Source organism: Danio rerio, chromosome 2 (assembly GCF_049306965.1).
Source record: "Danio rerio strain Tuebingen ecotype United States chromosome 2, GRCz12tu, whole genome shotgun sequence".
Classification (NCBI taxonomy): Eukaryota; Metazoa; Chordata; class Actinopteri; order Cypriniformes; family Danionidae; genus Danio; species Danio rerio.
The window spans coordinates 41,204,207-41,217,500 of record NC_133177.1 but is presented as its reverse complement, the minus strand read 5'-3'; the positions used below and the strand labels follow the sequence as shown (position 1 = coordinate 41,217,500).

At 36.7% G+C, this 13,294-nt stretch overlaps 1 protein-coding gene and 1 long non-coding RNA gene across 5 annotated transcripts in view; one reads left to right on the top strand and one right to left on the bottom strand.

Annotated features, from left to right (window-relative positions):
- The window catches only part of LOC141378608 (uncharacterized), an 11,883-nt gene extending 1,039 nt beyond the window's left edge, over nt 1-10,844 (top strand). Inside the window, exons 1-3 of one of the 3 annotated variants that reach the window (XR_012393487.1) lie at nt 5,413-5,526; nt 6,440-6,577; nt 7,622-10,844. This is a non-coding gene — a long non-coding RNA (uncharacterized lncRNA). Of the gene's footprint in view, nt 1,236-5,412; nt 5,527-6,439; nt 6,578-7,621 lie in introns of those variants that run through there. The other 2 variants (XR_012393485.1, XR_012393488.1) reach the window with 2 other exon arrangements.
- The window catches only part of mmp14b (matrix metallopeptidase 14b (membrane-inserted)), a 22,343-nt gene continuing 18,929 nt past the window's right edge, over nt 9,881-13,294 (bottom strand). Inside the window, exon 11 of one of the 2 annotated variants that reach the window (XM_005171310.6) lies at nt 9,881-12,572. In XM_005171310.6, coding sequence (XP_005171367.1) covers nt 12,109-12,572 — 464 coding nt within the window. In that variant the 3' untranslated portion in view covers nt 9,881-12,108. 2 annotated transcript variants of the gene reach the window in all.

Genomic DNA, 13,294 nt, shown 5'->3' with positions numbered 1-13,294 from the left:
CAGCAGCTGAACAAGTGTGCCTAAAAAGTGGATGAGCTTCATTATAGAGAAAAGGAAGCTCTGCGACATGCTTTTCACATGTTAAAAACAAAGTTACCACAACAAGCAATTCAGTCATAACTATTCCCTTTCATTCTGAAAAAAGTGTTTTTATGGTAGCCAGTTATCAGTTATATATAAAAAGAGGAATTAGCTTTTCCATAGTAATGAGAGATATTTTGATAGGCTAATTCTTCAAATTATCTTCTTTTGTGTTTAACAGAAGAAACAAAATTAAATAGGATTAAATTTCAATTTTTCATTTTGGTGGTCTGTGGAGCACAGGGATAAATGTCAAGATACTGGCATAGTTTCTTTTTTAAGCCACCTTATGTCAACTTGTTATAAATTCACTGTTGTGACAAAATCAATCAGTAACCATGTCTACGTAAGTGTTATTCAGTTCTTAAATTCCTGACGTGGTAGGTTCTAAAACTTTTACACATGGTTGCAAGGAGTCTGTAATTCATAATGGGATGTTAATACAGCTAAAACAGCGTTAAAATGAGGATTCACACTTTACAACTTCAGAAACATTGTACAGATTAAAAAATATATAATTTGAATCCGTTTCAATGCTTTTTTAGATATAAATATAGCCTAGCCATGAGTCATTTCTGACTTCCCAAATAACGTCATACAGGTTTCAGAATGAATGGTGCACTTAACTTAATGCTTGTTTTTAACATTAGCATTAAACAGAAGTTAGATTCGATTAAATTCAACTTTATTGTCATTACACACATACAAGTACATTGCAACGAAATTCAGTTTAGGTCTAACCAGCAGTGCAATAGCGGCGAGTGCAGGAGACAGGAATAAGATATAAAGTGCAGTAATAGAAAAACTATGGGGATATTTACAGATGGATTTACTACAAACATTATATACAAAGTGCAAAGATACACTTGTTCAGCTGCTGAGTAATGTTAATCCATTATCAACCATTCATGTGGGAACATTTCAAGTAATCCTTACCATACCTAATGAGTAAAATACATTAAGTTACTTCAGCAGGATAGCATACCATGTCACACTGATCATGACATTAAGTTCACTAGACTCAGAGGGCATCCACAACCACCAGATATCATTTCAATAGATCACCTTTGGGGTGTGCTTGAATAGGCGATTCACATTGTTGATGTACAGCCAATAAATCTGCAGCAACTGCATTATGCAATTCCGTATCAACAAAACAATTTCTGAAGATTCCTGTCTTTTGTTGAGCCTATGCCATGAAGAGTACAGGCAACTCTTAAGGCAAAAGGGGTTCAAAATTATTGAGAGATATTATAATATTATATAAATATATAATATTATATAGATATTATAATATTATAATAAAGTTACTATATATATATATATATATATATATATATATATATATATATATATATATATATATATATATATATATATATATATACATACACATACATATGTGTGTGTGTGTATGTATGTGTATATATATATATATATATACACACACACACACACACACACACACACACGAACGGAACCTATCCTTTAAAGGCTGATTTATACTTCTAAGTCAAGCGTATGCTCTGGCGCAGACTGCACGTGATCACATACCCTCGCCGTGACCGACACGCACCCCTCAAAATATGTAACTACATGTCACAATGACGCGTAGCGCAAGCTCTGTGATTGGTTGGCTTGGTAGCGCTGACGAGCGTGGGCGGGACAGAAAGCCGTGCGAACCCGCTGGAGCAAGTGTTTACAAGTGTTGAGTCCTGTGATGGAGCTCTAGATGGAAAGTTTTGTTTTGTGTTTACCTTATGATTAAAATTCTTGCACGTCTGCCGGTTCCTGCCTCAAAATGAGCAAGCTTGAGCTACTTCTACATTAAGATAACGTTCAAAAAATACAAAACACCAGCGAAGAAACACAAAGGAACATAAAAACCTACTGCCAGCTAGTCTACGGAAGTGTTATTGCAGAGCAACACAAACAGCGCGCAGAAGCAAGGCATGCGCCGTGGGTCACGCTGATCACTCAATGCAGATGTATAAACCAGGCTTAACACAGGGGTGCCCAAACTTGGTCCTGGAGGGCTGGTGTGCTGCAGATTTTAGTTCCAACCCCACATAGACACACCTGAACCATTTAATCAAGCTCCTAGGGTGTGGTGCACTACAATATATTGACAAAGCAAGAAAGAATAAGAATAAAAAATTGTGCTTTTGTGAGTTTTAAAGTGTTTGTATTTGTATAGTGGGGGATGGGTAATCAAATCTATCAGATTTAGTTTTGCTGGCGATTTTTCCGCACGCTAAAAATTACAATTTAGACTGCTATTGTTTAAAACAAGGTTCAAAATGAGAAAACTCTCCTTATAACAGCTAAACTTAATTGAGACATTTGCCAAACTGCCTAAAATTAATGGAACAAATATTTGCTTCCCCACATGGGGTGAAGACCGCAGTCTCGTCAGCACCTGAGCCCAGCCCGTGTCTCAATAATTGGACAATTCTGATCCAGCTGCACAGCCTCCTCGCATGGAACCGCTATACCATTCAAGGGGTTGTAAACAATTTTAGTAATAAAAGATGATTGGGCAGGGTGGTGCTAGATATGTGCATACCTTTGAATAAAATCCTGCTGGCACCCCTGCTCCTAGTTATAACAGAAACTTCCAGGCAGGTGTGTTTAAGAAAGTTGGAGCTAAACTCTGCAGGTCATCGGCCCATCAGGACAGAGTTTGGGCCCCTTTAACAAGACAAAGTTAGATATTTTTATTCCCCATCATGTACCCACATGATTGTGTCTCTTTGGTTTACTATTTCGGAGCGAATTTAAGTGATAGGATGTCCTGCACCAATAAACCCATCATGGTGACACTTTTTTTAATCTTAAAATTTTCTTTAGGCAATAGAGAAAGACGAATAGCTATTCATTTTGTTTGAAATATTGTCCTGGTTGGGTGAAGTAAGGATAACACACACTCCCCCATTGCCCAGCCCTCAGATCAGGCTACACTACCACATCCTGTCTGTTCTATGATAACTGCTGATGAATGAGCAGTGTAAACACATTTTAAGCAATCTTCAGCAGACCCCCCTCTTCCCACAGCACTGCCCTTTGTGTCCAGCAGTTGGAGAAACTAACCACAAGTCTCTTTTTTCCAAGCCCTCCTCTGATGTGGCATCTCAGAACTCTTTCTAACCTCCTTTCTTTTTCTCCTTACCCCCAAAGCCGCTTGGTTCAAGCTGTAAAAACTTGAATTCTTCATGCAAAAATTCAGCTTACAGAGCAAAAGCTGGAAACCACTGCTTTGCAGACATTTCATACACTTATAGAATCTAGGTGAAGTTGTATTCGTGCATCATGTTTCCCGTCCATTTCCTTTGCTTTGAGTTGGACGTTGATGACATGCATTTATATATGGGAACCATATGTGGTTTGGTGTTGGAGGAGGGGAAGAGGACAACTAATGCAAGTCAACTGGACGAGAACAGGGGGAGGACTGGGTGGAAAAAAGGAAATATTAAAGACAGACAAGGAGGGGAATGTATACCTCATGCTTCTGATGTGGCAGTCCAGTCATTAAAGTCATAAGGTGAAGAAAGAGTCCAGTTAACTGTTGCAGGACTGGAAGGATGTATTGCGTCACAGTTCGTGTAGCTCAGCTTGCTGCATTTGGTAGCAAGAAAAGTACAAAACTGATTCAGCAGCTCCCGATGGGGAGTCTTTTCCTGCCCATTTTGGCTGTGATTGCCTTTTAAACCAGGTGGGAAAGAACCAACGCTATGAGTTTATAGATGTTGATTGTTTTTACTTCCCTTAACCTTTTTTCTCCCCGCAATCTCTGTCTGGATCGACGGAAAAATACTCCTCTGCTCACACCACACCCTGTCTTAAGTGTAGACAGTATGTTTCCCATAGCTCACCACGTTATTGCAGGTGCCTCCTTTCTTTTATGTGCATTTCTAGCTCACTCAGCATTACTTCACTACATTTGTTCTGTAGCAACATGTAGTAAAATGCAAACTCTGGTGCAAATGGGTTTGAGTAGTAATGAAACATGTATGAAGTGTTTGCTTTGTCATAGTAAAACGGGCAGAAAGTATTATATATTAATAAAAACAGCTTGAGTGTGAGCAGACTATCCCCAGTGTGGATAATTATACAAAACAGATGTTCTTTATGGGTCCCCATAGACAATTCATAAAACAAAACAACATTTCAAGTGAAGTGCAGAAACCCATAACTGTATTCATGATCGTCCACTGTGTAAATGCAATGCATTTAGAATTTATGTAAATTAGCGGTTGTTGTCAAATTTCTATTGTGTATTGTATATTAACATCAAATGTCTGCGACTTTTTTTGTAATTGAAACAAGCGTTTTTCACAACAAGACTCTATGTACGATGGAGAACAAAATTAGAGAACGTAAAATCAACAACATTTCTGAAGTCGCTGCTTTTTAAAAATTATCCTAATAGGAATGAAAGCAGGTTTCATTTTAAATAATATTTCATGAATTTCATATACTTTTAGGCACAGTATAAAAATTTTAAATAAAATATTTAAAAAATATTACTTTGATATTTCCCAGTCATTGGTGTTCATCTGGCACCTGGTGGCAAAATGTTTATCTTAAAAGCCTTATTTAATTGATAACCAAACTTTCCACTTCAAGACTGAGCCGTTCTAAAGTGCCTTATGAAGACCAAAGGGACAAGTCTTTCAACCATAGCAAGGGAATAAAGTCATTCCAAAAAAATTTCTAGAATATTGCATCTTTACAATATTACTAGCTCATTCAAGTCCCCCAAAAAGCTGGTCGTCCACTAAAGATAAACACACGAGTGGACCAGATAAAGCTGTGATCCTCAAAGTTCAGTCTGTTCAATGTATGCAGCTTGCCAGTTCTGTGCTGAACTAGTAAAGATTTGTATCTCAGCATACAGCAAACATAAATTTTAACTAAAAAAAAAGCCTTGCAGTGTCCAAATCTTCATCAACAGAAAAAAATCTAAAGGCCAGATTAACATACATTCAAAGCACGGTCACTTTAGATATGGAACCTAGAAACATTGTTCCTTGTCAAACTAGGAAAAGACTCAAAGCCAAGGTGATTGCAAATTTGGGAGTTGAAGTGTCATGTTTTTTGTCATGTTTTATGTCGGAGTTGGGCCTCTGACACAGCAGCATAGCAGATACTGCATTTGGAAACTTGTGGTTCCTTCTCTGCTTTCATCACCCAATTAGTCAAAAGTTTTATTATTTAATTCTATTATGTAGCAAAAATAAGAAAAAAAAGTTCCTTAAAAATGAAATGGCCTGTCCAAAGTCCTAATCTAAACCTTATTGGAAAATGTCTGGAAAATCTTTAATAACACAGAGGTGGCTAAAAAACCACTGCAGTAACTGATCTGTGGGAGAGACTGAAGAAAGCCGATCAAGCTCACACAGAGGGTGTGCTCATGTGGCTGCAGATGTGCTGAAGTCATTCAAAGTAAGAGTTTAACTTGTCTCTGTTTTTAGCTATAATTTTAGTTATAGTCATCCTTCATTCATTCCTGTTCTCTTGGTATGAATGTTTTTGTTGAAATGTTAATTATTTTATTATTGTAAAACATATTTTAAAAAAGACATTTGTTAAAAAGTGTTAATCTTGATTTAAAGGGAAATTTTTCAATTTTTATTCCTTGATTTAAAAAAAAACAGTTTATTTATTGATTTATTTATTGATTTTTTATTGTTTTATTGTTTTATTGTTTATTTATTGATTTATTATTATTTATCTTTTTTCACTTTGCATAGGAATCCTTTTTCCACCCATTACTATTAATAGATGCTTCAAAGTGTCCAAACAATTAAAGGCAAATTATCTGCCTTATATATTTCTGATTTGTACTCATATGCTAACTCCTCATAATAGTTGAGAGCAAGCTAGGCAATCAATCTGGTCCAGGACCAATTTTTCTCTGCGTTAAAGGGATAATTCACAAAAAATGAAGCACTATTCATTTATTTATTTATTTTTCTTTGATCTGTTGAGCACAAAAGAAAATATTTTGAAACAAGCTGAAAACTTGTAACCATTAACTTCCATAGTAGATAAAACAAACATTATTGAAATCAGCGGGTAAAGGTTTTCAGCTTTCTTCAAAATATCTTTCGTGTTCAACAGAAGAAACTCTTAACAGCTTTGAACAAGTGGAGCCTGTTTAATTATGACAGAAGTTTCTGTTTTGGGTGAACCATCTCTTTAAGACATTGTTTTTCATTTATATTATCATTGGCTTTTCAGAAAAAAGTACAAGAAAGTGTTGTGAGTAGCTAACTGTGTACTCATTTTAAGGAGTCCTATTTAACACACTTATACTTTGAATTACCATAAATGTTTGTTACCTTTTTCATGTTAGGCTTGGAAAGAGACACATTCCCTCTATAATGGTAGAAATGGACACAGCATGTCAAGCAGAGGTGTTAAATAGCATGTGACTGACTTCACTCCAATAAGCAGAGGCGAGCGAGGACATAAAATGGATCACAAAGAGCAGGCAAGTCTGTCTTCTTTACCCAAAGACCTTCAAATGTGTTTTGAGAGAAAGACTTGAAATGTTTGCGGTACAGCTAATGTTTTCAGTTAAGCCTTGTTTAAGAAAAGAAAAAAGTGAGTTACTTAGCAGAAACTGAGGAAACTCAACTCTACTTGCCTGGAGAAAAAAAAAAAGAGAGAGAGAGAGAGATGGAGGGAATTGTGGGCAGAGCTGAAAGTGCTGAGGTTGTTCTTCATACTGCAGAATCAGCTGGGAAAAGATTGAACTTGCTCAAAATGTGCACAGAGAGAAAAGGAGTGGAGTTCTTGACTGAAATATATACACAAAACCCAGTGCCTTCAGGATCAGCACACACTTAAGCAATCTTTGAATGCCCGTCATCGAGTATGTGCTAGACTATATCTTGATGTTTAGACAGATGTCTGATTGAGAAAAGATCAAGCTCTAGGTCGTATCATTTGTATTAACATCAGTAGTGTGTGCAGATAAGCTGTGTTTTTCTCTTTCTGGGGCAGTATGGGATTCCAGATGTTGTTGGAATTCTCCTTGATCGCTGGCCTCGAAAAGCGTCCGCCTCCCAAAAGCCTCGTGACTCGATTCAAAGAGCCAAAACATTATCCATCTTCAGACATTTACTCCAAACAGCAAAGTACATTCAGCTCTCTTTGTTAAAATGCACACCAACACTTTTCTCATTTGTGCATATCATTGAGTCTCAATCAGTATCTGGAAGTGTAATTATCCTCAAAAGACGCACACTCTTGCATTATAACAGAGATATGTTTCCTTGCGAACAGTGCCAAAAGGGTTTGCAGAATTATAATCATTCCTGGTTTCAGTTAATCCTTGGACCTAGCCTGCTTTTTCCGTCCCATTTATATGGCCAAGAGTTTCCGAGTGCCAGCAACAGGGAGGAGAGAAAAGTATAGAGTGAAATGACTTAGAAATAAAGGTGATTCTATGCAAGATTTTGTATGTGGGGGCATCGTTAATTTGAGTGAAAGTCATAAGTCCAGATGAGTTGATGTGAGATGTGTTTTACAGGTCGACTTTCTGAGGTTAAGAGAAGGTCGGAAAGTATGGCTGGGGAAAATAGTCTTGGATTCGTATGCAGGTGAAGAGGAGCAGCTGGAGTTTAGGACAGAGATTCAAATATCCTTTCACCTCGCTAATGTTGTTCAGGAGTAAGTTGGTTAAATATGACAAAGGGAGAGCTTATGCAGAAATAATGGAAATATTCTGCTGTAATGGTACACGGGACAGTGCTAGTAGATTACTTGGATAGTGTCATCTGATACTGATGACCAGGGCCAGACTGAATCTGCGGACGTTTTTTGCTATTTCTTCTGAGAATTTTGGTAAAAATCTGCGGATTTCTGCGGAATTATTTTGGGAGTATCCAGCGGAGTATCATAACTAAAACCTTAATATATGAAATAAAAAGTAATACATTACTGAATAAAAACTGAATAAATTTAGATTTACACATTTACTCAAGTAAATAAACAGAATTAACGATGGGCTAAAAATCTGCAGAAATCTGCGGAATTCTGCGCACGCAGATTCCATGTGGGCCTACTGATGACATGATTCTATTACTATCTAATGCAATCAGATTACATTACCTCTTGGTTCATTTTTGTTTATCTTAAACTATTTAAAAAAATCACATCTTAGTATTATTATATTTTTGAAAATGCAAACTAAAATGTAATACTTAAGGGTGCCATAGAATCAAAATTTGCATATACCTAGGCATAGCTGAATTATAAGATAATGTCCAAAGAGAGTTAGGACCTCGGTTAAACACGTTTTATCTGAAAGATGGTGCTCACTGAGTGAGCCATATAGAGTCCCTATCAATATACAGAGGTGTTAAGACCCACAAAAACCACAGGTTGAGCACCACTAACACCACTTACTCCAGCAGCCTAGTTTTCTTCCATCCAAGTACTGACCAGTCGCAGCCCTGCTTAACTTTAGTGGACGACCATGTGAGAATTGCTGTGAGCTAGCTGCCGGCAGAACCATGAGCTGTTAAACCATGAGCGTCAAACACCATTGCTGCCTTGTTTTTCTGTAAAATTCTGGTAAAGAACAGGCAAAGTAAAACTAAACTCAGACTGTTACATTGCACCCATAATTATAAATATGCATGACATTCATGCATCATGTCAAATCTCTTAGCTCTTACTGTGATTTGTCTTGAGTTAAATAATGCCAATATACTTTATAAAACTTTACTATTTATGCAGAGGTTAATATTAATTACTTTGTGTTTATATACGTTCAGCTTCAAATGAACATATGACATACGATTATTTTGTATGGGTGTATTTAAGAGTATGTCATGCTGTGTGTGAGAGCAGGCACTGACACCTGCTGCAGAGTCAAAGCTGAGCTCATTAATATTCATGACCATTCCAAATATGGTCAAAGCAGAGCTTTTCATTTTAAGGGTAATTCTTCTGTTTCTGAATGAGCATGTAAAACTGTTTCTGTCGAATTTCTGAGCTTACCTAAATCACCTACAATATAGATAACAGAGAACAATTAAACATATTGAGTCCATGCACATTACAGCATCTTTACATTTTAATTTTGGGCAAACTAAACCTTTAAATTTACTCACTATTTATTCACTCTCAAGTGGTTTTAAACTTTTAGGATTTTCTCTCTTCTGTTAAACAAAAGTTATATTGAAGAAACCTTAAAACCTGTAACCATTGACATTGAGTATTTGGTTTTCTTACTTTATTCAATTCAATTAATCTTTTTCTATAGTGTTTTTACAATATAGATTGTGTCAAAGCAGACTTGGAAGTCAATGGTCACAACATTTCTTCTAGTATTTAGCAGTGGAAAGAATCTAAAAAAGGTTTGAAACCATTGGAGTAAATTGTGATTAAATTTTCATTAAATAAATTCCAATGAGTACATTTTCTGGTTAATCTTTCCCTTTAAAGTGAAATGCATAATTTTATGTAAAAGCATCCTGTCATTACTGTGCAAAGGTTCTTGGGAAATTCTTTGTCACGAAGGATTGATCAGTTATTAATAATCGATCTCATGTCTGAATATTATGTAGTCATGTAACCGTAATCTTATTATGTGCATTTAAATATGAAATGTACTCTAAATATGAGTATTGAGTTCTAATTATGTAATCCCCCTTACATATATTCAGTTATATATGTGGTGTTCCTTCTGCTATGCCCAAAATGTCATTCCTTGTGAATTATTACATTATCTAAATGTTTAGTTGAAATAAACAGTCAAAAAAAGAAAAATCTGACAGCAAAGAAAACTTACAAAATAGTTTATTTTGACTTGAACATAAAAAAGGTTTGAAACAAGCACAATTATTTTTAGATGATCATCATCATTTAAATATTATTATCATTATTGTTTTTAATGAAAACTTCAAAATCCCCATAAAAAAGCACGACAAGTTATCAATAATTGTAAACACAAGCAGTGAAAATGTCATATTTTAAGATTTATTTCATTTCAAAAATACAAACCCACCCATTCGTTCAGTTTCTCCTAAATTAAGGCCACTTCATAAGACATACATTATTGCCTGTCCAGCAGGACATTTTTAATGACATTTCAATAAAAAACACATTCTTGACACGGAGAACAATAACAATAGTAATAATCATAATGATAACGGCATCATCATTATCAATAATAGTAATTATTTAAAATACAGTACAATATAAAGCCATACTACTGAAGGACACACACACACAGGCAGAAACACAGCACAGCTTTGCAGGCATTGTTAGTGGAGAATCATCAATTATCTTGGCACATGACTTTGTTCTTTAACCTGAGATGGGAGCTGCATGGGGTGAGAATGGACCCTGTGAAAATTAACTATTCATGAACAAATGCAAACCATTTTTTATGACATCTTGTGCATTTGGTAACTGCGCAAGTGGCAGCACCAAGGTTCAGAGATGGCAATACCATGGTATGAAGTGATTATGTTCATGCATTTATATGGAACTAAAGAGAATACCATGGTGATGCAACACCTTTTGACCACCTCTTAAGGTTCTTGCATCATGGAAGAATATTTTTAAACGCAAGCTTTAATGGTTTAAGATTTTCCATCACTGCAATTTTTTTGTATGTTTGGTATGTGATTTAAGTGCCCCTATTACACCTTTTCTACAAAGTAATGCATCATTTTAAAATTCAAAGTGCATGACGTCCATTTTCAGGGTGTCTGTGGGGTCTCAAAGTCTTATAATGTCTCAAAAAAAATTTAATTGTAGGTATTAAATTCATTTAAATTTTGTATATATTAAATAATTTTAAACAGATCTTAGTTTTCCTTTTATACCTTTATTTCCTTGTATGTCTACCTAATCAGGCCAATATGGTTTAACTATATTAATTTTAAAAATATTTTGTTAAAAACAATGCATGTTTATTTACACATTATTTTAAATATGTGGATTAAAAAAATCTAATTTAGTTATTTCTTATCCTTTCCATTGATCCAACCAGACAATTAGAAAAAAATCCTTACCATTTAATCTTAAATATTTAAGTCTAAAAATGTATTCAAACTGATCTTAAAAAGGTCTGAAGTCTTAAATTTGACTTAATGAAAGCTGCAGAAACCCTGATTTTGAAACGCTAGTTATAATGCCAACCTATGGTCTTCATTGGATGTCCACAAATGTCTACTGGTCCCTTAAACACTGTAGCTGGTTTGTGTAATCGACAATATGTCGAGTATTAGCAATTTCTAAACTCAAATTATAGTTGTGATGGTGGCTTGGGCTGATCAACTAGTTCCATTGAATTTTCATGGTTGGACTCTGGTTTGAATTGATATGGTTGAACTGACACCATTTACACTCACTGATCTTAAATTCAGACATAGTAAATCCATTTTTGACCAATAATAGGAATATGAACGCGTTTTAGTGTCACGGGCATATTCAATTACTGTTGTAGACCTTGAAATAGCATAATATGGGCACTTTAAGGTTGCATGAGGCTGCTGGAAATGTGCTTCAGCTGCAACCTGAGTAAATACAAAGTCTTCTGATCTGGCTTCTGTTTTGACAGAGGGTAAGAGTTCACAATAAGTCGGACATACAAAAACATTCACAACCTTAAAATGACATTTACAAGAGGTTAAACAAACAGCGATGAGCTGGCGTCATTGGCTACACCAGAAGGGAAAGATGCTGAGAGAAGAAGAGGGGAGAGATGAAGTGATAGAGACGCTGGCGGGGGGGAAAGTACCGTATGCCTTTGTACAGCGTGCAGGAAGAGCTCGGCACAGGTGTGAAAGCAAAACATTCAAGACCACTAATTAGGCAATATTCAAATGCTGAGATTCTGAGTGGCATCATTTCGAAAGTAAACAAAAAAAAAGGTCTTCCTTTTGGGTGAAAACCTTGAGTTTCGCTCCTTGGTGTTGCTTCGCTAATAAGTCCCCGTCTTCTGTATTCTCAATTCTCTCCACCCCTTCCCTTTTTTTCCCGTGATCCCTTCTTAAACATTTAAACCTTGTCCAGTAGGGAGCGTTGGCAGTAGAGCAAGCGTCTCGGTGTGCCGTACCTGCGGAAGAAGAGAAGTGCGCCGAGTGTAAAAATGACACAGACCAACAGCATGAGTGGCACCACCACGGCAGCCGCTCCTCCTCTGCTGCTGGGTGCATCTTCAACCTCGATTATGAGCACTTCTGTCTCCTCCTTTTTGCCCTCTTCCTCAGTCTTGTCCACCTCATTTGTGCGGTCTTGTTCACGTTCACGCTCTCGTGCGCGCTCCCTCTCTCGCTCCCTTTCACGCTCACGTTCTCTCTCACGTTCCCGGTCTCGGTCACTTCCTCCACCACCTGTATTGGAGTCTTCGTTAGGGCAGCCCATCCAATCCTTAAGTGCTGATTTGGGGTATCCAGGCTCCACTTTCAATAACTGGTTGTTAAACTTCCAGTACTTGTTGGCTTTGTAGAAGTAGGTATAACCTGTTAAGAGAGAAAAGGTCAGGACTGTGTTGTGGTAGTAATCTTTGGCTCAAAGCTTACATCCTGACTACAGTTTTTCTTCAATGCATGTCTTGTCTATGACAGGACAATAATGAGAGGCAGGGAAATATTAGAATAGAGGAAATGGGGGTCAGGAAGTGGAACAGGCCAGACTTTCACCTATTGAGGCACAATGTGACAAGTGATAAATGCTTATATCAGTAGGTCAAACACCAGACGTCCTATTTTGGGTGTTCACACCAATCAAGACAAAGAGAGCCCAGCGAACAATTTTGTGTTTAATAGATGTCTAATAGACTAAACGTAATCTAAAAGTAGACAGCTTGGCTAAAACAAAGCTAAACTTGGGCTGTCATTGAAAATCTAATAGATGTCAAAGAATAGCCCAAAACTAGACTAGTAATCAAATTGACAGACTTTATATGTGCAGTCATTGATTTCTGTTTATTTGATGACTAGTCTAATTTTGACCTATTCTTATACGTCTATTAGATTTCCACTGACAGCCCAAATTTATGGCACAGTAGGTAGTGCTGTTGCTTCACAGCAAGAAGGTTGCTGGTTTAAGCCTCAGCTTGGTCAGTTGGCATTTCTGTGTGGAGTTTGCATGTTCTCCCCACGTTCGTGTGGGTTTTCTCTGGGTGCTCCGGTTTCCCCCACAGTCCAAAGACATCCGGTATCGGTGAATTGGGTAGGCTAAA